The following is a 24,642-nucleotide window of genomic DNA, read 5'->3' as shown; positions in this document are numbered from 1 at the left end:
GTATGAGATAATATGTTAGCACAGTGGTTGGTGTGTGGTAGGCTAGTGATCAACATGTAAGCTTTTTTAAAAAAACTATCATTTTTAAAGAGAGGGGAAGGGAGGGAGAAAGAGAGGGAGAGAAACATTGATTGGTTTCCTCTCATATGCCCCCAACTGGAGACCTGGCCCATAACCCAGACATGTGCCCTGAGTGGGAATCAAACCACTTTGGGTTCATAGGCCAGTGCTCAGTCCACTGAGCCACACCAGCCAGGGGTCAGCGTGCTAGCCTGTATTATTTGTCTCTCTTCCTGCTGTAGGGATAGCAGTTGGTGGAGGTGCATGAGCATGTGCCCTCCCATGCCCACTGTCCCCCACACATGTAGTGTAATGAGCTCAGTTATAATCCACACGGTGCGAACAATCTAGAGCCCCCATGCCAAATTCCATGAGAACAGTTTTTTTTTTTTTTAATTGAATTCACTAAGGTAGCATTGGTGAACAAAACCATGCAGGTCTCAAGTATACAACTCAATAAAACCTCATCTGCACAATGCATCATTCACTCACCACCTGAAGTCTCTGTCTGCTCTCACTTATCCTGCCTCTGCCCACTTCCACCTCCCCCGCCCCTTTCCCTCCAGCAATTCCCATACCGAGTCTACTGCACAAAACTAAATTTTACTTGATTTAGAATCTGAAAAATATCCCCAAAGCCAATCATGAGATTTGCTAAGAGTGTGGCACTGCAACACATCTACTTACTAAGTACATTCATTTGTCATCTACTTATTTTCCACAGAATATAGGCTATCTATACTTCCCTCACCACCAGCCCCCGCCCCTGCCCGCAACATCATCCTTGTTAATAGTGCAGCCTCTGGAGCCAGGCTGCCTGGGTTCAAATTCTGCTTGTCACTCTTACACTCACCAGTAGCTGATCATCAGGTTACTGGGGCTGCAACTTCAACTCTCTGAGCAGCAGTTTCCTCGCTGTGAGGAGGGGATAATCAGTCCTTTGTGAGGATTAAATGAGACCACACTTGTAAAGGGCCAACAATCTCACCGAACTGCTGTTTTTATTGATGCTAATTGGAGTTAAGCTCGGATTGACTTCTAAATGGCCGTTCGCTATCTATATGATCCCCATGCTGGCAGGCCAAGGAAATGAGTCACCGTTGACAGTGTCTGTTCAGTGGTGCCAGGTCAGAGGTGCCACGAGAACAAATAGTATTTATTTGCAGAAGGCTATGTGGTATGTGTATAACAGCCAGAAAGGATTGGGGGAAAGGTGAAGAGATTAAGAAGTTCGAATTGGTTGTTGCAGAACAGTCATAGAGATATAAAGTACAGCAGAGAGAATAGTCAATAACACTGTCACAACTACGTATGGGGCCAGGGGGATGCTTGAAATATCAGGGGGAACCACTTTGTAAAATACGTGATGGTCTAACCACTATGCTGTATGCCTGAAACTAATACGTAATAGTATTATGTAAGCTGTAATTGAGAAAAACCCTTAGGTTTCAATCTAGCTCTGCTGTAACTAGCACTGTAACCTTTGGCAAGTGTAGTAATGCAGTTGGTGCCCCACCCAGATCCGGTGCCCGTATCCTCCCCTGCCTCACTGCTGCTGCTGGGAGAATTGCCTGTGAATGGCACACAGCTGTCATCTCTTTGGAGAATCATGCCCTACCCCTCCTTGATGGGAATGGCCTGTCCAGAGAGGCCTAGGAAGTTAAGCCTCCCCCATCCCCAGGATGGCTTGAAATCAGGCTGACTGATGTGGGGCACAGAGGTCCAGTCTGTTTGCCCTGAGGTGGAAAAGCTGTTCAGGAGGTGCCCCTCACGCTCCAGCTCTCCCTGTGTGATCAGCCTGTGGCCAGACGTCAGCTGAAACCACCTCTGCACTTGGCTTCTCCTCTGTTCTGCTTCCCCTACTTTCCTTAGGGCTTTTCCTGAGGGTGTCCTCTCAACCAGTCACTTGGACAAGCATTCTTGTCTCAGGCTGTGCTCTTAGGGACCCTCCCCCCAAGGCCTAACAGAGAAGATTCTGGGTGTCAGTTTCACTTGACAGAAAAGGAGGGAGTTAGATCCATTCTCATTAATGGGTCTGTTTCATGAATACAGATTTTAATTTCCAGACTATTTTCATATACTTCATACTGGATATTCAGTTATATCCACTCTATTCTTTCCTTAGGAGAGAGTGGGGGGAAAGTATGGAGAATAAGTAGATAGATGGCAGGTAGAAAATAGACAGGGGGAGGGCAAGAATAGTATGGGAAATGTAGAAGCTAAAGAACTTATGGCACATGGACATGAACTAAAGGAGGGGGAATGTGGGTGGGAGAGGATGTGCAGGGTGGAGAGGAAAGAAGTGGGGGTAATGGGACAACTGTAACAGCATAATCAATAAAATATATTTTAAAAAATCTCCCAAAGGCAGATCAGTTGAGGAACAAATAAGTATCTTCTAAGTTCAAATTTTTGAGCACTGAAATGTTCCTCTGCTAGGAGGCGGAGTGGGCAGAAGTCAGGACATTCCACCTTGCCTGGAGGAAATTACAGTGAACAAAGGCTTTGAGTTTAGGTGTGGAATGCTCAACATTTTCTTGGTGACTGAGGTTTCATTGCTTCCACCACTGCAGACATCTTTCTGGCTTTGATGGAAATCTCCCAGGCTCAGCCCCTAAGAAAACCTTTAGAATCACATACCTGGGTGCTATATCATTGTTTGTACAGTATTAGTGATACCAAAATTAACCATTCTATAATGCAGCTTAAGAAAAGTTAGAGAATGTCTATTTCTTAGGTATCAGAATTCCCTGGGGCCTGGGAAGGCCTCACTGTGATAGAAAGATAAGGCCTCCATGATGCCACATTCCTCTGGCCCACTAACTGATCCGTGAGGAAATCCTGAGGCAGGAGTGAGAGTGCCACATTACAGGCCCACCCTCCCTCTCTGGATGCTCATGTAACTGTCCTTGTTCACCTTTTACTGTCCTTGTTCACCTATCATTTAATAGAAAATCAAATGAGAAAAATCAGGAAAATGGTATGACTGTACCTGTTTGCCTGCTGATTTCCTTTCCATAGAATTGCCTATAAACCGCATAGTAGCCTGAAAGGGAAATTTGCAGACACTCATGCTTAGAAGTTCTCTGCCTTCTCACTGCAGAAAACATATCATTCTAGGGTCTGAATGTGATCTCTGCCCACTGGGCATTTGGAACCTGGCTTGTATCATTTCCTTTTGAGTACAAGGTGGAACAAAAAAGAGGGAGGAGTAACTAACTATGGCCTCACGCTGGGCAGGGCACTTGGCATTGGCCATCTAGCGTAACAGTCACAAGAGCTGTGCAAGGCACATGCTATCCTCCTCATTACAGGAGAACCAATGGGCTCTGAGTTACACACAGTGCGTTGGGAATTATCTCCCCAGTTCACGGACTCAACATGACTCATTCCTTAGATGGGGATAGATTTAATTTGATACTGAGAGCTGGTAAATAACATTAGATGGCCAATTTATAAACAGGATAAGAAAAACTATGTCATTGGACAATTTAAAAGACATTTATGATTTCAAATGACAGGTTCAACTATATCAATTCAATAAAAAAAAAGTTTCAACTTTCCTGAGCTCAAAAATGTAACTGACCTAGGAATGGGATCAGAGAACAAAAACAAAAAGAATACTAGCCCTGACTGGAGTGGCTCAGTGGGTAGGGCGTCGTCTTGCAACTTGAAATGTGGCAGATTTGATTCCTGGTCAGGGCACACGCCTGAATTATGGGCCAGGTCCCCAGTGGGGCACATGTAAGAGGCAACCAATTGATGTTTCTCTTGCACATCAATGTTTCTCTCCCTTTCTTTCTCCCTCTCTATGCCTCTCTAAAAATAAATAAATATATATTTTTAAAATGCTAGATTTATTTTTTCTTCTCTAAGGCATGATGCCATTTTATATTCATTGTTGATTTTATGGGGTGCTTTAAAAAAAGGTAAAACAGATATTCTCATACTTATTTGTAGGTTGGGAAAACTAAAGATTTAATTAACTTGTTCAATCACTTATTTAGTAAATAGCAGAAGTAATATTAGCACAGAGACTCAGCTCTGTAGTTTATCATTAGGTTATTTGTTCTTATGGAAGTTTCTTCAGAAATATATGAGATCCCAAGATGTAAAGGAACATGAATTAATTAATGAACTCCATCATATTTTCCAAGTGTTTGCTGTGCAGCAAGATTACAGGACCGTGGAAGGCACAGGAGTGTCTTGAGCCCACCCCCATCCTTAAGGTTCTCACAAGCTGATGAAGGGACAGGACAGACCACTCAAAAACTGGTTTCTGTCCCTTTCAGAATTAGTCTCTAACTAAGATCGCTGTCTGAGGAGTGGCGTGCAAGGGAATTCAGAGGTGTTAAAAGTCATGGTGGGCACTGATAGGAGTGTGGCGATGGCTGAAGGTAAGTTTCGGGTTGAGGTTTGGAGACTAGAGGTGCCTGGAAGGAGGAAGAAGAGGGCCCAGGTGAACAGAGACACACCTGTGGCCAGGAACGCAGCAGCCTGGGGAGAACAGGGAGGAAGGAATGGGAGGTCTGTTTTGCAGGGAGAGTGCCCAGCAGATTTGGAGAGAATGATCGGGGCCAGACAGTGCAGGACTTCTGGGGCCCAGCAAGGTGGTCTGTGCCTTAGCTTGCAGGCAAAGGGGAGCTGAGAGGATTTTACATAGCAAAGTAACAATGCCAGTGTTGTTATGGCAGGGTAAACCAGGAGGGGGTGAGGCATGAATTGAGGGAGAGAAGAGAATTAGATCAGGCAGGTAAGATGAAATAAAATATGAGAAATATAAAACACACTCATCCCGATATCCTTTTATAATCATAAGATACAACACTTCAAATAAGAAATAATATCTTGCTCCCAGGGTAATGGTTACAAAACGAGAGAATCAATAGTGAGAGAAATCCAAGGAGCAAGCATCAATATAATTTGGCGACTAGCTGGAAATAGGAGGAAAATAAATGAAGAAACTGCTGTCTCTCGCCTTATGATTCTTTAGTCTTCATAATTTTCAGATATATACTTTGTACTTGTTAAACATATACGTTTTAATTCTATATTTTATTTATTGTAACTTAAAATTATATTTTATTATTAGTAATGCTAGAGTAATAGACTCTTCCTAGCAGGGATGAGAGATTTATATGGCATCACCACAAAGATTTTGAGACAAGTGACTCATAATGTAGCCTTTATGGTCTCATGGTGATTTTAAAGAAGCCAAATTTTCATGTAACGAACAAGGATTAACATTTTACACCAGGATCGGGATGGAGGGCTATAAAACACAAATCTATTTTAAAGGTACAGAGCACATACTGAGTTTTAAGGCTTGAAACCCCAAGAAAAGTTTTCTGACTCCATGGAACATTGTACATACTTCAATATTTTATCATTCTTAAAACTCATCACTGCATAATCGTGGCAGGAAATTGTGGTAGAAAAGTGGGGTGAGGATAGATGAGGAAGGGATGATGGAATAAGCAAAGTGCTTCCCTACTACTACAGGAAGGTGACCTGGGAATTATTCATCATTCATTCATTCATTCATTCAAGCATTTATTTCCAGGATCTCTTGCTCTCCAGAAATTATGATCTATATGTAAGAGACAAAGAGATAATTAAATCATGTATGTGCCCTCAAGAAGCTTAGAGTCTAGGGAGTAAGGCATTAGTAAATGAAAATTTTACCTACACCTGGGAAGTCTTAAATACTTAATACCATAATGCACATGGCGTTATGGGGCCAGAGAAGAAGAGAACAGAGGAGAGATAGCTAAGTCAGCGTCAGCAAGGTGGACTAGAGAAAGAGGGGGAAGGGGATGGAGGAAGCTTGGAATGGCTTCTAAGAGAAAGCAGTGCTTGTATTTCACTCTCATAGTGCTGTCCTATTCCTCACTCCATGCCTCACCTTTCCACCTCTTCTCTCCTCACTGGACAATCCAGCCACAGCCACTTCTTCTCTTACCACCTCTGATATGAATGATTTCTCAACGAGTACCCCCAGCTCAATCTACGTCTTTGGTGAAACTCAGAAGTTAAGGGGAGAAAGGAGTCTGTGTGGGAGCCTAAAGGCAGCCACCCAAGTACCAAAAAACAGTGTCTTGGAGGGCAAAGGAAAAGAGAGCACTAATGCCTCTTCAAAACACAAGTAGGCATTAGTGCTAGATGTGAAAATGAAACGTACTTTGTGGTTAGTCCGCTGACAAACTTGGCAAAGATATGTGGGAGAAATATTGAGGATGGAAGTTTGAAGAAGGCCAATAAGGCAGCCAATATACTCTGCTCATATAAGACACATCCAGAAAAGGAAGGAAAGCAAGAACCAGAGGAGAAATTGGGTCAGGGGAGTTTCTTTGATAAGAAAGAAAACCTGTTTCTATACTGAGGGGTAGCTTTAGCAAAGAGGGCACAGTTGAAAACAGAGGAGGAAAACTGAGGGAGTGGTTACAATGACTGGGAGGGAATGACTGGGAGCCTCTGTGGACAGAAGAGCATCTTCCTGCTTGAGGTGGGAAGCAGATGGGAGGCGACAGGTGGGGATGTAGGAACGTTTGTAGGTCGAGGGCAGGGGATCCATTTGATTACTGATTACACACCTGTTCTCTCAAGTCCCTCATGTGGACCACAGAGATGAGTAAGACACCATGCTGGCTCTCATTTATCAACCATCCACTGTTTAAGTGAATAAATGCATATGTATCTTTATGCTCTGTGAAATTCAAACATGCCCAGCCATGGCCAAAAAGGGCAGCATGCTGGGAGCACGTCCTCCCTGGAGGATTCAATCACTGACCTTGCTTAGAACTGCTGGTCCATGATGATAATAAAAATTAGTCTGACCTTTAGTCAGGTCTATTATCCTCTTCAAATCATCTATAGAAAATGACCCCCTTCTTATTGTCTGCACCTGAGCAGGTCTTTTCTGCCGCCTTGCGCTTGGGGCACCATTGATGCTCAGATGCCTGTTTCAAGGTTTCTCTTGGAAGAAAACATAAATGCATAAAACTAATTTGGGTGACAAGAGTCAGAGAACCTGAAGGAGGTGAAGAGGTCAGGTCTAACCCCTTCATGTTACAGAAGAAGAAAGTGGGGCACAGATAGGTGAAGGGTTCACGAAGCCAGTCAATCCAGAAACGGCAGAGCTGGGTCTCAAAACCAGGTCTGCATCCTGGTTAGCTTCCAGAAAAGGGTCTGTCTTGTCAGCCTTTCCATACTACAGCTCATTTGGTGGGAAGAGTACCTAGAATGACTTGATTGCTTCCATTTTCCTTTAAGGACTTTGGAGCTCACCCCAATGGATGCCTTTCTTTTCAATTCATTCATTGTTCTTCAACAATATGAGGGGGGACCCCCAGCATGGAATTTATTTATAAAAAATTGTGTATTTATTCTTCCATGTTCAAACTTCAGTTACCTTCAAAGTATTCCCTGTTTGTTGCAATATACCTATCGAGACATTTTTTGCCACTGCTCAAAATAGTTTTTGAACTCATTGATTTTGATACCTCTTAGTGCTTCTACTGTTTTTCCTTTCACCTTTTCTACAATGGCAAAATGTTTCCCTTTGAGGACGTTTTCCATCTGGGGAAAGCAAAAAAGTCACTCGGGGCAAGATCCGGTGAACAGGGAGGGTGGAGCATGGAGATGATACTGTTTTTGGTTATAACTGCTGAACACTCAGCGTGGTGTAGGTAAGTGTGCTCATAAATCACCCATCATGAAATGAGAAAACACGTTGAAACAGCCTTAAAAAAATTAGCTGAAGCCAAATGCAGCCTCTCACAACAATGGCAGCTGGTACACCTATACAGATGGGTTCCTAGAACATTCACCTAGTGGCAGAAGTCTGTACTACAAGGCGCCTGCCCTCCAGAAGAGAATTCTGGTTTTTTTTGAGTCCCCCCTCATACTTTCAAAGAAATTTGAATGACCAACTTGGTCTTCTGCTGTCCTTAAAGCCACAAACTATATTTTCTAAAGGCATGTGGTATGTGTGTGTGTGTGTGTGTGTGTGTGATGGAAAATACAATCAAATTTATATGCGTGATCTACAAACCTAAGGCAGCAAAAAGGAGGGTAAGAGAAAGTGGAGATGTAGTAAAATAAGGAAAAAATGAACCTGTGAGTGTATCTTGAAAATTGTTAGTTCCTCCACTATTCTGAAATGCAATGTTGAATATAATATAAATCATATTTTAAATATAATCATGAGCCTTCTTATTTTAAAAAATGCCATGTGAACGCTTTCCTTAAAATTTTGGGGAAACAAAACATTTGCCCCTCATTTATGAATTTTGCATACTCTAGCTTCATACATTGGATTTGTTTTAAATGACAATGTATAAGAACATCACCAAGGCAGGTAAGGCAACACAGAGAATGTTATGAATCTTGACATAGCATTTGTTTTGCTCAAAGGAAGCAGAGGGAAAACTATATCAAGTTAATAGGTGGGGTCATCTCCTTCTGTCTCACTCCAAACCAAGTGGCTTTGGTGGGAAATGCCTGAAGTTCATTTCCAGTTCTATCTACCAGAGTTCTGGTGACAATTAAACAGGATAGGTTGGCGGCCCTCAACAAGCACTCAGTACATGATGATAGAAGCTGCCCTGTCATTGAAAATGAGCTCGGCTTGGGTCTATACCAGTCTAACAAAATCAGATGTAGCTAAAACCTTTTGGGTAACACAGCTGGATTCTTGGGGAGACGAGAAAAACTCTTTCTGGTGTCCATTGGGGAGTGAGCAATTTCTAGTTACTCTCCAATCATTTCTAGTTCTATCCTTTTTAGTTGATGAATACTCTAAAAAAAAGTCAACATGTGGGGGATACAGAAAAAGCTCTTACCTCTCTTGAAGTCCTATGGGTTTCATTTTGAAAGGAGAAGGGCAGACAGAGGTGGTAGCTTTGATCTCGGGAGCGTATCGACCTTGAGGGTCCACGACCACACTCAGCACCTTCGGCGCCTGCTCGGGCTGGACCATGCTGTTGACCGTCTTTGCCTCGGACTGGGCTGGCTGTAAGGCGAGGGGCGATAGGTGGATCTCTTGATTTTTCTCTTTATCTTGTCTCAGAGAAAGTTGAAACTTTTCTTTTAATCTGTAAAGAATCTATAGAAAGACATAAGGGCTCTTGTCACATTTTTTCACACTCAGCAAGAAAGTATGATCTCTTCCACCCCAACTTAGAAAGCAAGCCAGAGTAAAGGTTTAATGATGATAGCGCAAGTAAGCAAAGACTTCTGGATGGGTTCTTAGTTTTGTGGTATTGAGATTTTCCTCAAAAGAATATACTTAGTATTTTTAGATATGTGCACAAACACATTAAATATTCATGTACATGAATTTATTTCCCAAATATTATTAAAAGCAAATTTGGCTAATTTTATAAAAATGCCAGATGTCAGTTTGAGCACATGTAAGCTTTTCATTAAAATGAATGAAAGGAAAGGTTTATGGAAGGAATATCCATGCAATGTGGGCTTATGACATTATGGAAACAGAGATCAGATCTGCTTCCAGTACAAGATGTAAGAGGAAAGTCCTGCAAACCATTAATGAAATAATAGTTGTGCTAAAAACTGTAATTTCTGATATTGGTTAATACCTGTGTTAGTCTTATATTATCTTGAGTATGTAGTAAATACTTAAAATAATTAAATTTAAGGCATTTATCAAAAAATAATTGGGATATCCAGAATATTTTTTCTTACCCTTCCCCCTTTTTAATTTTTAATGCACATAGAAAAATAAAGTATCACTTTCCTGCATTCTAAGAGCTGTTTCTAGAATGGCTAATATAGTTCCGAAATGGTAGGATCTTCACTTTTAAACTCTTAAGACAATCAGACCGACTTTGCTGAGATAATCCAAGGGACTGTACTGTGAGGTGAGCCAAGTTTGTCATTCCTGTCCTTAGGCTTCCTTTTTTTACAGGTTCTTTTCTTTTTAAAATTTATTTATTTTTATTTAAATTAAATTGTTTCCAGTTTTACTGAGATATAATAGATATACAACATTGTTTAAGTTTAAAGTATACAACATAACAAGTTGATATTGTTTCTCTTGTCTTGATGCTGCCTCTACTCCAGTTCCTGCAGAAACTAAGTGTCCAGGTGCTTCTTCAGGTCTGTTCGAGGAAGTGCCTTGATGGGTTAATTCCCATGAAGAGCTGACTTAACCCATTATCTGCAATTATAGCACTGACGGACTCTGCATCCTGCTGTTTAATTTCTGGAATCCATTAGCTAAATGAGTGCTATTTCAGAGGATAAGGCTTTTCTGCCACTTTTCGATCACATTTACTCCAACAAGTCATGAGGCTAATTCTTTCTTTCCTTTTCTTTCAAAGTTCCTTTAAATTCTAGTAACTTGTATATTGGAAAGGCACAAAGTCTAAATATATTTTTTTCTTGTTAAAGGAAGAACAGGAAAAAAAAAAGAAAGTTAAGAATTCACCTAAAATTATGGAGGAAATAACTTATTTCAGGAAAATTTTAGAAAATATTTGTCCGGCCCTGGCTGGCGTAGCTCAGTGGATTGAGCGAGGGCTGTGAACCAAAGTGTTGCAGGTTTGATTCCCAGTCAGAGCACATACCTGGGTTGCAGGCCACGGCCCCCAGCAACCGCATATTGATGTTTCTCTCTCTCTCTCTCTCTCTCTTTCTCCCTCCCTTCCCTTTCTAAAAATAAATAAATAAAATGTTTAAAAAAAAGAAAATATTTGTCCAGTATTCTCAAAATATATTGGTTTAAAAAAAGCCTATTCAACAAGGTAAGATTATTTTAAAAACTCCAGTTGAAATAAAAACACAATTATCGAAGATGAAATGTATCAGGCTGAGATTAAGAAGAAAATAATTCAAGGAACTGAAAACTCAGCAGCAGGATGTAAACCTTTGCGAGCAATAAAGACCAGAACTGACAATGCAGAAAACAGAACCAGTGGTATGGAAGGCAGAGAGAGACTGCCTGGAATGTGGAGCAGAAGGATAAGAGGTGAAGATGAAGACAGAGAAAAGATAGGATACAGAAGTTAGAGAACGATCACAGTAAGTGTTAAATGAGACACCAGAATGAATGAAAGAGGGGCTAGCCATTCAAAACTATTTCCAGTGTCCCCTACGTCATGTACTGTGAAAGGTACATCATATTCTGCTATGAACAAAATAGACAGTACTCTGTTCTTATGGAATTTAGGGATATGGAATGAAAAAAATTGTTAGTTTAAAAAATGCATGAGTTAGTTGAAAGAAGAGTAAAGGTGAGAATAAAATGGGGCCAACTTTTCATAACTTTGAGAAAAAATACGTTACAAAAGATGCATGAATTCCAGAAATAGATGAATTGATGTTTGTGTATATGAAACCAACAGAATTTCTCAAATACTCAAGGTCTCAGAAAATTTACTGAGTACCCTTCCTGAAAAAAAAACTCAAGCAAAGTCGTGAGAAAAGACGATTCAAAATTAAGAAGACCTAGAGATTGCAATGTGAAAGGAAGCTTGGGAATCATTTCACGTGGAGTGAAAACTAAACGTAACCGCGTCTCAGGCCTTGTCTGCAATCCAACATCTCAGATTGCCATAACCAGCCAGAAGGTTGGGGGGCAGAGGGGTAGAAAACAGAGGTGAACATACGTTAAGTGACTGTTTAATTAGGGGTACAGAGGGAATCAGAGTCTGGATGGACACAGGAGGATCGGAGGTCCGTCCAGTATAATTATTACTATATATCAAAGAAGTGGAGGTCCGGCTAAATAACCCGGCTTCCCTTCCGCAACATTCAGCTGTGGCGGAGCCGGCTGGAGGCAGTTCTGGCCTGCACCTTGCAGCCCCTTGTGTCTGCTCTGACGCTACTCTCTGCCAATGCACTACTGTTCTTTTCTTTTATATAAAATTTTTTTGTTTCATAAATTACTTTATTGTTGTTCAATTATAGTTGTCTGCATTTTCTCCCCACCACTTCCCCCCACTTCAGCCAAACCCACTCCCCTGCCTTGCTCCCACCCTCGCCCTTAGTTTTGTCCCTGTGTCCTTTATAGTAGTTCCTGAAAACCCTTCTCCCCACCGTCCCTTCCCTCTTCCCCTCTGGCTATTGGTAGATTGTCCTTAATTTCAATTCCTTTGGTTATATTTTGTTTGCTTTTTTCTTTTGTTGATTATGTTCCAGTTAAAGGTGAGATCATAAGGTATTTGTCCCTCACTGCCTGGCTTATTTTCTTAGCATATAGAACAAACATTTCAGAAATGTATATGGAACCATAAACAACCCTGAATAGCTGATGCAATTTTGAGAAAGAGTAAAGTAGGAGGGATCACAATACCTGATACCAAACTGTATTACAAGGCCACTGTAATCAAAACAGCCTGGTACTGGCATAAAAACAGGCACATGGACCAATGGAACAGAACAGGGAGCCCAGAAATAAGCCCAAGTGTCTACGGTCAATTAATATTTGACAAAGGTGGCAGAAGCATAAAATAGAGTAAAAATAGCCTCTTCAACAAATGGTGTTGTAAGAACTGGACAGCTATGTGCAAAAAAATGAAACTCAATCACCAAGTTACACCATACACAAAAATATATTCAAGGTGGATAAAAGGCTTAAATATAAGTCGTGACACCATAAAAGTTCTAGAGGAGAACATTGGCAGGAAAATCTCAAACATTCCATGCAGCAACATCTTCACTGATATGTCCCCTAAAGCAAGGGTCATAAAGGAAAGAATAAACAAATGGGACTATATCAAATTAAAAAGCTTCTACATGACTAAAGAAAACGCACTACTGTTCTTGAAGAGGGACTGCAGTCCCACCTGCCACAGACGTGGGTCTTGCCACTGAGTTTGAAAACTACCAACTCTATGAATAGATCTTTTGTGGATGGAAAGATCTTCTTGAGGAAAAAGATTGTGCACATCTGAGGTATAATTAGAAATGCATATTATCGATATAATTTGAACTGCCAGGAAATTATAGGGAATCCTTAATGTCTTTTAGGTCAGTTTACTTCCTCATCCACTGGAAACTTTTATACTGGTGCTAGTTATTGACTCTGGTAGGGCAAAACTAAGTCTTGCATTTTTTTAAAGCAATGGGTTCTAAATAGTCCATGACAAATATTACTAAAGAAAGATGTCTAATGCTAAATGATAAGCCTTCTTACTGTTACTATAATTACCCCCACCAGCGACAGGAGAAAAAACACTGAAGATGTATTCCCTTTCCCTGTGCATAATACTTCAGGATGGGGCTTCTCTTCAGCTTCTGTGACCCTTAAAAGACACTTTGTCACCACACCACTCTGCAAAACCAAAATTCCCTTGAGAACAATACCAATCAGTTGACACATGTGTTAAGCTAAACGCATAGCTACTAAAGAAAGAGGGAATAGAATTTAAGGTGGGACAGGTGTTTTCTTTTTTATTTTAAATTGCAAGTAAGTTATTTTTCTGAATGAGAACAGAAACAAATATATCTTTACATTTACAGAAGAATATAAATAGAAGGTTTTATATATAAGGTTTTAGCATATGTAATATATATTCTAAGTTCCTGCCAACTAAATATAATACGTATTGCATATCAGAACATTTGCTTGCCTTTTTACATTTGGATTTTGGAGAAGCACAGTTCAAAATGGAAACAAGGAAACCAAGGAAAGGTTGGCCTTCACCATAGCTCTTGGCAGGTCACTTTTATGATTCTGTTTGTGTTAAACAGGCTCTAGTCCAAAGTCCTCCTTTACCCTTCACAAGCTTATGTTCTTGATGAGGAGCCTCTGCCATTATCTTACAGTCGTCTGTTTACTTCATCTCTGCGTCGAGTCAATTTTTAATCCGCCCCTGTACAGTATATGCACAAACCAACTGCAATTTCTTTAATTAGGGGGAAGCTGAACTTAGAAAGTGTATGATGCTTATAAGATACTTTTAAAAAAATACTCAAGAGAGAGACTGGGCTGTCTGAAAACATGTGGAAAAAATGACAGGTTTGCCACTTAGCAATAAGGCATTTACATGGAAATAAGCTACAAGGCAATAGTTCTCAGCCCAGAAATTTCGCTCTCCTGGGACATCCAGCAACGTCCGGAGATGGTTTGGTTGTCGTCCTGGACTGTGTCGGGGGTGCCGCTGGCATCTGGTGGGCAGATGGGAGGGATGCTGTTAAATGCCCTACAATGCCTAGGACAGACCCCCTCCCTCTGAACAAGTTATCTGGCCCAAAATGTCAACGGTGCTGCTGTTGAGAAACCTGGTATAAGGGATCTTATTTAAAAACCACCTGGTATGGCCTCCTCATTTTATATTTAAACCCAGAGAGGTTTAATAATTTATGAAAGATTAGAAATAAAGTCTAGAATCCCGATTTCCTGACTTACGCCTGTGAGCACTGCCCTCTGTTTGAAATATATCATTCTTGTAAATCCCACATCCTTCTTCCCAACCTCTTTCCTGAACCTCTGGAAAAGTGGGTCAGAAATTTTCCAATGCACAGCTTGAGGTCGAGAATGTAGCATGCACCTATTTCTCTGTGTGAATGCACTTTGTTTTAAGTTTACCATAGTGGAGGTCAGCCAATATTTTTTACTTTGCCTTTAGAGCTTATTTAAATCTCGGGATGCAATAAAATCTTTTGATTATTCAAAAAGAAAAGGAGAAAGGAATAAAACTTAAACTATAGCAAGAGAAAAAAAATAATAGCAGGAAGAAGCCAGAGCAACACAGAAATAAGAGGAAGCTAAAGAAATCCTAGAAAGCTCTTCTTCAGCTTTTAATTTAAAAGAAAAAATCTCCTAAGCAGGTAACCCAAAACATCTGTGTGAATCAATATGCATTCAAATTTGAAAATGACACCAACAGTCCATAGTATGTGTTTGTTCTTTACAGTATTTTGCAGTTAGTTCTGAAGGAGCTCATTCATTTATTTCATTTAATTGAATAAACATGAATTAATCCCTACATTATTCCAGACACAAGTCATTGTGGATGTCAAGATGGCACTTAACCCTGTCCTCTGGAAACTCACAGGCTTCCAGAAGAGACAGATGTGTCCAGTACAAGATGCTAAGTGTACAAAGAGATGTGATCATAGCAGGTGTGGTGTGGTACACCTTTACCAGCTCTGCCTGTGTTGAACGGCTGAGATTAATGTAGGCATTCTCATCCTGTTACCAGACCCCTCTGGCTGCAAATAGATGTCCACAGGATAGAGTGACAGAGCTCAAAGAAACCACAATTTGACAATATTATCCATGGCATCCTGGTAAAGTGTTCAAACTCTTAATCCAGGCAGACTTGGATTGGAATCCCAGTGCCTGTCCTCAGACACCCCGTACACGTACCCACACACTGTCTGGTCTTTGTCGAGTCACTTATCTGCTCTGAACTGGGGTTTTCTCATCAGTAAAATTAGGGAACTAGTGTACACTAAGTGTTTCTGCATAGAGCCTATAGTTAACAACACTGTATTACATACTTAAAAAGTTTGCTAAGAGGGTAGATCTTATGTTAAGTGTCCTTATGACACACAAAATAATAATAAATAGAGTGGGGGAACTTTGGAGGTGATGGATATGTTTATGGCATAGATTGTGGTGATGTTTTCATGGGTGTGTACTTATTTCCACACTCATCAAGTTGTGTACATTAAATATGTACAGTTATTTGTATGTTAATTGTATCTCAATAATGTGGATTAAAAATACATTAGATGTTTAATACCAGGCAGTAAATTTAATACCAGTAAGTATGCAATACATACAAGAAACAAATTCTTATTGCTATTATTATTTTTCTTCTTAGTAAGAAGATTATATTCTTACCTAAATAATTTTTATTAATCCATAAAAATATTGAAAATTAGTGTGAGACATATACATACGTTGGAAAATGGTTCTGTCCCAAATAATTCCACCTAGGAGCCTAATCCAATTTCTCTCAGTCTCTAGAGATTATACATAAAAATTAGAAAAGTGTGGTTATTTATGTCCACCTTTGCCAGTTTTTACTGAGTGATGCTCAGGCTGTCGCAGACAGTATGACCTATGACTTCCTGCCTCAGCTAACAAGGCCATGGCTAGAGAAGCTCTTTGTCTGACCTGTGAGTGGCTCTTCTGTGGGTCTAACATGCCAGAGCTTTTACTGACCCAAACAACTGTCTTTTTAAAAATGTGTTTTCTGTGCTTTCCAGAAGCAATCTGGCTAGTAGGTATCTCTACGCACATGTCATAAATGCCTCCGTACTTGTTGCTGAACCTCTAAGTACCTCTGAGGGTCTAAATCAGATGACACATGCTCTTCTTTCCATTACATATTCAAGTTTAAGAACTAATTCTGAATGGGCTGGAAGTTGCCCACACATTTTTTCTTAGAAAATTGTCTATTTGTGGCTCCACCCACTGTACATTCACATTTGAAAGGTGCTAAATAAGTCACACATTTGAAATGTCATACATGTCTAATTTTATGCCTGGCAACATACACATTTTTATTTTAAGAAAAGTAAACAATATGCTGCATTTCAAACATTTTGCCAAGCCTTATGTTATTGTTATGTAGTGCACGAAATCCTCCATGACAGCAATTTACCTACAGAACTTCAATATAAAAACACATGTTTTTCATTTCTGTGGCCTGTAGGAAGGCTGGAGGCCAATAATGGTACTTGAGCTTTCATAAGTATAATCAGTGCCCCAGAAAAATTCCGAGTTACATTTTTTCTGTTGCCACGGAATTAACAAAATTATGAGAAAATAAATTAGAGTATATGCATTTAAGAATCACAAAAGTGATAGTATAACTCTTACTGAGAGATCTAAGTAAACATTTAGCTTTAAATCAAGATCATTATCAAAAAACACAGGGACATTGACAGAGATCAGCTTATTTTAGAGAATCGCACTTGGCGTGCCCTGATATGTGAACAGTTGACTTGTCAGTGGCTACACTGCATCAGATAAACTTAAAGTTATCTTAATCCTGTCTGTTAGGTAGGTTTTACTTTTCTCTCAATATTAACTCCTTTCTTTGTACTGATAGCTTGTTCCTCTGTTAGTTTTTCAAGTGACTCTTTCATAGTAAAATCAAAGACGGTGTTTGAAATATGTCATTCTACTACTTTCTTTCACTTCAAGAACTAGTGGGAGACAACTTGGAAGCACTGCCTCTCTCGCTTCTCCGCCCCAGCTGCATGCACCTCTCCCAGGAGGTGGGAGTACCACCGCCCAGCTAGGTGGCCAGATGACCCAGGCAGAGGTCATCCATCATCCTTTTTCTTTCCTTTCCCCTGAGAATCAGTACACAGCAAAGTCCTGCCAGTTCCGCCTACAAATAAATTCTGGCCCTGCCCGTCTCCCCATCTCTACCACCACCCCCTACTCAGGGCCACCATCATCTTTCTCATCAAGCTAAAATAGCCTCCAGAATCCTCTTGCTCCTGCACGCTGCCCCAGCAGAGAACTTGATCTTGTGTATTCACACATCAAAGCTTTGCTTAAAGCACACGGGTTCCGCTCTTCTTGAATCCAAACAGGCTATGCTTATCCCACCTCAGCTGTTCCCACTGATCCCCTCTGCCTGGGAGGCCCTTCTCCCACATTTTTGTGTCTCAGATGGCTTTGCTCCCCTCACTATTATGTTATCTCTTCATGGCAGTTAACACTATCTGAGATTTTTTTAAAAAATAATAAACTTAATTTTTAAAGAACAGTTTTAGGTTTACAGAGAAATTGAGCAGAGAACAGAGTTCCTTTTACCCCTTCTCCCCAACCTCCCTTAACGATTTCCCCTATCTTTAACATCTTGCTTGCATTAGTGTGGTGCCTTTGTTATAATTCCTGAGCCAATATTGATAGAATTAACTGAAGCCTATAGTCTAGATTATGGCCAGTCAGAGTGTTGTACGTTCTATGGGTTTTGACAAATGTATAAATGTCATATGCAGGGCTTGGCAAAAGTAGGTTAATAATAACAAAAAATAAGACAATAATCAATAAATGAATAATGATAGAATAAATTTTGTTTCATGTACTCACAACTGTAAACCTACCTTTACCCACCCTTGTATTCACGTTAGAGTGTCATACAGAACAGCTTCACTGAACTAAAAACCCGCACGCCCTCTTCGCCCCACTCCGCCTCACTCGCCCGACCCCACCCAGCTCTGGCAACCACTGAGCTTTTTACTGTCCCTACAGATTTGCCTTTTCCAGAATGTCATACCTTTGGAATCATACCATATGTTCATTATTTTGTTTTTTAAAATATTGATGATTACCCATGTCCCTCTATAGGATATAGGCCTCATGAGAACAGGGGCCTTACTGGCCTTACTCTTTCCTTCGCCCACATCGCCAAGAACAGGCCATCTGTGGGTCCTCTGAAGGGATGTGTGGGTTAAATGGATGGATGAATCTATGTACCAACCCAGGAGAGTGCAGCTGCCTAGACCTCTGAATTATTCTTTTTTTGATTTGCTGTGGTTACTTTGGAGCAGACTCATGCAGGTCTCTGACTTTTGCATTGGTGCTTTGCACGCACCAGGCAAAGAAGAGTTGTTCCCCAGGCCCAGGTGGTTGAGGGTGTGTTTGCTAGAAGACCTTTTGTCACCTGAGACCCATATCTCAGGTAGAGATTTCTCCAGTCATTTCAGAGTCACAGGTGCTCCCTGGGTTGGAAATGCAGAATCTGGAGCGCATCTTCCATGTTGATAGCAAGCTCTGCTCTGCCTCCCCTTACTCTCCAGCGCTCACAGGCTGCTCATGAATCTGCTTCCCTACTCCCCCCTTTTAACCTTGCCTTTGCTCTTCTGAATCTTACCATTTCCTCCTGAACAATTTCCATTTCATCACTCCTTAACCCTCTCTATCTTCCTGTCCTTACATTTTTTTTACTGGTGAAGCAGAAAAGCCCCCTAATTGTGACTAACAAGAGAGAGCACAGCACTTGAGATTTCTTGAATAAAGGAAATGAAGAACCAGATATATTAAAGTGCAATTAACCATAACAAGGAACCACACCCCCAAAACACTAGCAAACACCTAGAAGTCTCTGCCACAATTTCCATAACCTCTGATGTTCTCTCATTAAAATTATTTTTTCTTAACCTCTACCACTTAATACATAAAAATCCATTTTCACACTCAATTCTTAAATGATTCTTTTGTTTATTATGTCACAATTTTTAGAAATCTTCTTTAATGCCTGGCCCACAGAGATGCCTCTGAGTTTGTTAGGAGGGAAGAAGCTTGGGGGCATTGTCACTGCTTCCTGTGTCCAGGGCCGAGGAAATATTCTTATCATCACCCTGTGCCAGGCCTTAATTGTTTCATATCCTTCGACTTACTCAGCCTCTGTCTTTCCAACAGCCCTAACATGTCTAACATAAACCACTGCCCGGCACGGGAAGCACAAATGAATGAATGAGATCCAATGAGACACTCAGCCACACCACTGATTCCAGGAAGAACAAATAGCATGAGGTCTTGGTTGGGGCATTTGAAAACTGAGGTGTGCACGTTTTTAAAAATGTGTAAAATTAAAAAGAATGCAGCACACAGGAAAAAGTTGTTCAAACCCATTTGTAAACTTCAAATATTTTAAGTTACATCATGGAATTTTTAAAAGAATAACAATTTTTGTTTTCTATTTGAAAGGCAACTGTTAACTCATTCAATACCAAAGAGCACTGTGTACTTTAGTGTATTTAGGTTTACTTTGGGTTCTATTTTTCTAAATTAGAAATATACTTTTAAAGGTTTCATACTCATAATTTGTAGTTTACAGAGCTATTTGCAGTTATATTTTTACAGTATTCATTCACCTAAAAAAATTGGTTGGTAGTGAATTATACAGCTTTGAGTCTATAATCACTGTTTTTCCATGCCTGGAATTTCATAAAATGCTTTCCAAGCCCTTTAAAAATAAGTAAATCAACCACTTTTTAAGAAGTAAGCTTGCCCATAAGACATATTTCTTTTAAAAAAATTTTCATGAGTTCAATAAAAATGATATAAATGAACAAATAAAGTCAGCCCAAAGTGTGCCCATGAGACTTTAATGACTGTGAGGCTTTAGTGAGCTCTGGGAATCATTTTCTAAAACTTCATTCTCAGGGCTGGTCAAGTCACTAAAAGCCTCAGTGCAGCTCCAGCTGCATTCTGCAGGTCAGAATTCAGAATTCCATAGGTTTTCCTTTAGCTATCACTCCGCTGTCAGACACGAAATCCCCCAGTTTAACAGCATCATAGTCTTGCTTCTGTTCCCAGTCTTTTCAACATTCATTTGCATGGCAAATGTATCCAATAATATTAAGCAGTGGGCTCAGCAAAAGATAAAATATATAAAGAAGCAAACTTACCATCAGACACGTTACTATAATAACAAAGATGCTGAGAAATATGACAACAGCATAAAATCCTTCTTTGCTCCAGATTTTGTCCGCTTCATGCTGCCCTTGTAAAACATTTTTCTTTAAAAGCAAAACAGAAAGTCTGACGTTAAAGGAGAGCTTGAGGAGACTGTTGTTCTTATCAGACACTAAACATATTTTTAGCTTTATTCCATTCAGTGTAGTAGAACACACCTACATTCCACGCTGTCAGAGCTGCTTCTCAAACTGTTCTAAGACGAGGGACTGCTGCCCTTAGACACGAGGAGGTTGTTTAATCTCCTGTACGGGAGCAAGCCTGCCCTCGTGGCTTATCAGGTCCAAGGCTCCGTACATGTCCCTGTCCCTTGCAGTCTCTTTGGAAATGACCTGGTTCATAGGTAAGAGACTTCTGTTCTTCCCCGTGATGAGGAAATTGCTTCTGAAGCTTTCTTTACTGTTTAGAGTCCCCTTCCACCCACCACCACAACACCCTGGTTTACATGCTGTAACACAGCTCTTATCTTCACAACACAAGTGAAACAGGTGCAAACAAAATCTCCTGATGCGTTAGTAAACAGAGCAACACTGTTGAGATCATTTCCTTCTTTTTTCCTCTTTTATCAAATCTTTTAAAAATGCTTTCTTATTTGTCAAAATCTGATTACAATACCACCTCAGCTACATAAATTGTTAGAATATTACATTTTCTTTAAGTATCAGGAAACACTGAAAAGTTTAGAATTGCTTGGTAATAAAAGGTGAAATAATTATTTTGATTTTTATTTATACTTAATTTTTTTGCTCACTACTTTAGGGGTGGAGAAGCAGCATAAATAAAATGTGAATGAGTGGCTTAATTTTATTTAACCCATTCTTTTTTTTAAAAAAGCATTTCTACTAATTCGAGTCTTAGAATGCCATTTGTTTTATGACTCAGTGAAATTTATAGACTTGTAGTTAAAGAAACTTTAACTTGAAATCAAATGGTCCACAAAAAGCAAAACACATAAAGGCTAAACCAAGTCCAGTGTTTGCTCGTTGTTGAAGGCTGCCTCCCACTGCTTCTGTGAGAGTGTGCCTGCCCTTGGATGCTGTCTCCAATGAGCAAGAAAGCCACCAACCACAAAATATTGAATGATGAAAGCCACTTGGAGAAAGGTCCTGGGAAATAGGAGAGCATTTTGAACATTTCAGTGGCAAATGTAATCACTGGGGTGACTTCAGCCTATACTCTGTGGGACGGAAGAACAGCCTAGCTGAGCCTGGTCAACCTGAAGAATCACGAGCAATAAATAGCAATTGTCTCAAAGAAGAAGAAAGGAGGAGGGGGAGGAGGAGGAAAGAAAGCAAGCCTTGAATAAAACCTGTTCTTGTGTCTGAACTTAGAAATCATCACCAATCATTTTTGAGCCTTTAAATACTAATAGAATACATTCACCATTTGTGAATTAGATAAAAAGAAATATTTGCCTTGAAAAACATTTTATGAAAATTTTTGTGGGCTGGAATGGGAGTAAAAGGGAGAAAACTGTACTTGAACAATGATTAAAATAAAATTTAAAAAAAAGAAAACTTTTATCCTGGAACTCAGATGAGTCTTGGTGGGGAACTGAGTAAGGCAGAATGGAAAGGGTCTGTTGCTGGAGTTAAAACGTGATTGACAACAATTTGAGAGAGCCTTTGGCTGTTTGAAACTGCTGAGTCTCTATTCCTTTTGCTCGTCAAGCATCGATATGCTCACTATGCTATCTTGCCTACTTTCTAAGACACAGACAAATTCGTGGATATAAGGAATGATTCTGAGATATATTTTGAAAGTACATAAGTGGTAAGTGGATGGAGAACTGAAAATACTTGCCTTGTGAGATGATTAGAGACCAATTATCTTATACAAAAGATTTTATTTATTTATTTTTAGAGAGAGGGGAAGGGAGAGTGAAAGAGAGGGAGAGAAACATGGATCTGGATCTGTTGCCTCTTGTACATGCCTGGACCAGGGACCAAACCCTCAACCCAGGCGTGTGTCCTCACCGGGAATTGAACCGGTGAACCTTCTCTTTGCGGTATGGTGCCCAACCAACTATGCCATATCAGTCAGGGTTAGAAAACAAATATCTTTCTGGAAAGGAAATCTTGGCTTCAAGTGACAACTTGGCTTTTACTATTTGACCTCATCCAGATCATATTTTATTCCAGTGCGTCCATAAACATAGCTGAAAACTAATAAAACAGAAAATTCTTCAAGAAACCAGGAAATGAAATTTTTGTAGGCAACTAAATGGCATCTATTGCTTGCTATAAAAGCAAACTAGTCAAAGTTAAGCCTTCAAGTAGGCAGCATAAACTTGTCAAATTTAAGTACGAGGATCTGAGCTTTACTTAATGTAAAATCTGGATAAAAAGGGGTGGTTAGGTGGGTGGAAAGAGATTTTATGTTCCTAACCTGATCTGGTTCATTTCTTTTTTTTCTTGCTATAGTTCTACACCTCCCGGAATATCAACATGTTCCTTTCTGCTTAAGACAACTGTTTTGTTTCTCTTTTAACCAAAGCAGTGATGATGGAAGGATTAACCTCCCACCCCCCCTCTCCCACTCCCAGTTAGAAAGACACATGTTTTGTACTCCCAGAACTTAGTCACTGCACTTTCTTGGTAAATAGATTTCCTTCTGAGTCATGCTATTCCTGCTGAGCGCGACTATATTTGTACAGAGATCTAAAAAACTTGATAAGGGCAGGGTAATAAATGAAAAAGTTTGTAGTTAAGATTCCACAAATCAAAAGATTATAATTCACAGGACTCTCCCATCTAACTTTTGCATAAGGTTAAAGTGATGCCTTTTCTATTTTTGTCAGGGGACCAAGGGTTCAGTAGTTCAGAGACTCCATGGCTGGGCCAAGTGAATGCTGCTGTATCATCTTTGCATCTTATTTCATAGCTACATCGCTTTGCCTGTTAACTTTGTTGCAGTGAATGTTCTTGGGTTCTGTTTTGTTTTATGATTTAAAATTTGGGCATTTTCCTGTATCACTGTATCAATAACAATGGCTTCTTTATATACTGTGTAATAATTTGGTGTACTGTAGTGTTCCCTTTTCTTTTTTCTTAAACCAATTCTGATCCCAGGGGGTGGGAGAAATTCCCAAATGCTAGGAGATATGATATAGAGGCTTTAGGAGATGTATCTCTCTAGGAGAGATGAGGAACACATAATAAGAATGAAGTAGAAATATCCTACATTAGGTGGTCCATTAACTGACTTACGCAGATAAATGGGACGAAGCCTGCGGCCACACGGTTTTGTGTGATGGATGCCACACTTCCACTGTGTGACCCACAAGTCGGGACGATCTGACGTGTGTCAACCCTGCACCCGCCTCAGCACTGTCTGGCCGGGACGGTAATTCCTTAGACCGCTGGCTAACATTCCTGGTCTGAGGGAGCAGTCAGCAAACTCCGGGACTAGAGTTTGTGTTTATTTGGTGTGATATTTTATCTTTGTAAATATTCCATGGAAGGATCAGTTGACACACTGGCCTGAAATTTCAAGAAGGGAACTTCCTCCTCGGCAGTGTAAGAGCTGCGAAACTGGGGTCCTGTGCCACCGAACACAGACACCAAACCCCACTTTGCGTGCACTGTGACTGCAGGGCTTACTGCTTCAGTAGGCATTTAATATTATAAAAACATTTAAAAATAGAAACTAAAATAATGAATTTAATTTTATTGCCCTGTGATTTGACTTATTAAGCAAGAAGTCTAGTTTTATCTTTATGAGCATCTTATAATAAAATAATATTTGTGTGTCCCTACAATGTCCTAGGTATTACATAAAAATTGTTTTTTAAAAACTCTTTGCCCTGGCCGGGTGGCTCAGTTGGTTAAAGCATCGTCCCAGGCACCGAAAGGCTAAGGGTCTGACCCCCCAGTAGGGCATGCAAAAGAGACAACCAATCCATGTTTCTCTCTGTCTCTCTCTCAAATCAACAAACATGTGCTCAGATGAAGATTTAAAAAATGTCTTTTTCTCCCCTAAAGTGTGGATTCAAAATGAGAACACATAATAAACAAAAGTAATTCTCTATTTGGTATTTTTCTTTCTTTCCCAAGAGTTATTTCTGATTTTAAAAAATCAGGCAAATAAAGAAATGGCAACAACAAAAACACATCTTTCGCTGAAAGTAGTTAATATAAGTTTAGGAATAGATGCTTTGA

General features: G+C 40.1%; 1 protein-coding gene across 2 annotated transcripts in view; it reads right to left on the bottom strand.

Moving 5' to 3' along the window:
- PTPRR (protein tyrosine phosphatase receptor type R) overlaps positions 1 to 24,642 on the bottom strand; it is a 242,574-nt gene that overhangs the window by 79,797 nt on the left and 138,135 nt on the right. For both annotated transcript variants that reach the window (XM_028532465.2, XM_028532466.2), the window contains 2 exons: positions 20,416 to 20,526; positions 8,904 to 9,166 (listed from right to left, as the gene is read on the bottom strand). In XM_028532465.2, the coding sequence (XP_028388266.1) occupies positions 8,904 to 9,166; positions 20,416 to 20,526 (374 nt within the window). The remainder of the gene's footprint in view (positions 1 to 8,903; positions 9,167 to 20,415; positions 20,527 to 24,642) is intronic.

This window comes from Phyllostomus discolor, chromosome 2 (assembly GCF_004126475.2).
Source record: "Phyllostomus discolor isolate MPI-MPIP mPhyDis1 chromosome 2, mPhyDis1.pri.v3, whole genome shotgun sequence".
Classification (NCBI taxonomy): domain Eukaryota; kingdom Metazoa; phylum Chordata; class Mammalia; order Chiroptera; family Phyllostomidae; genus Phyllostomus; species Phyllostomus discolor.
This window is presented reverse-complemented; position numbering and strand designations above follow the sequence as displayed.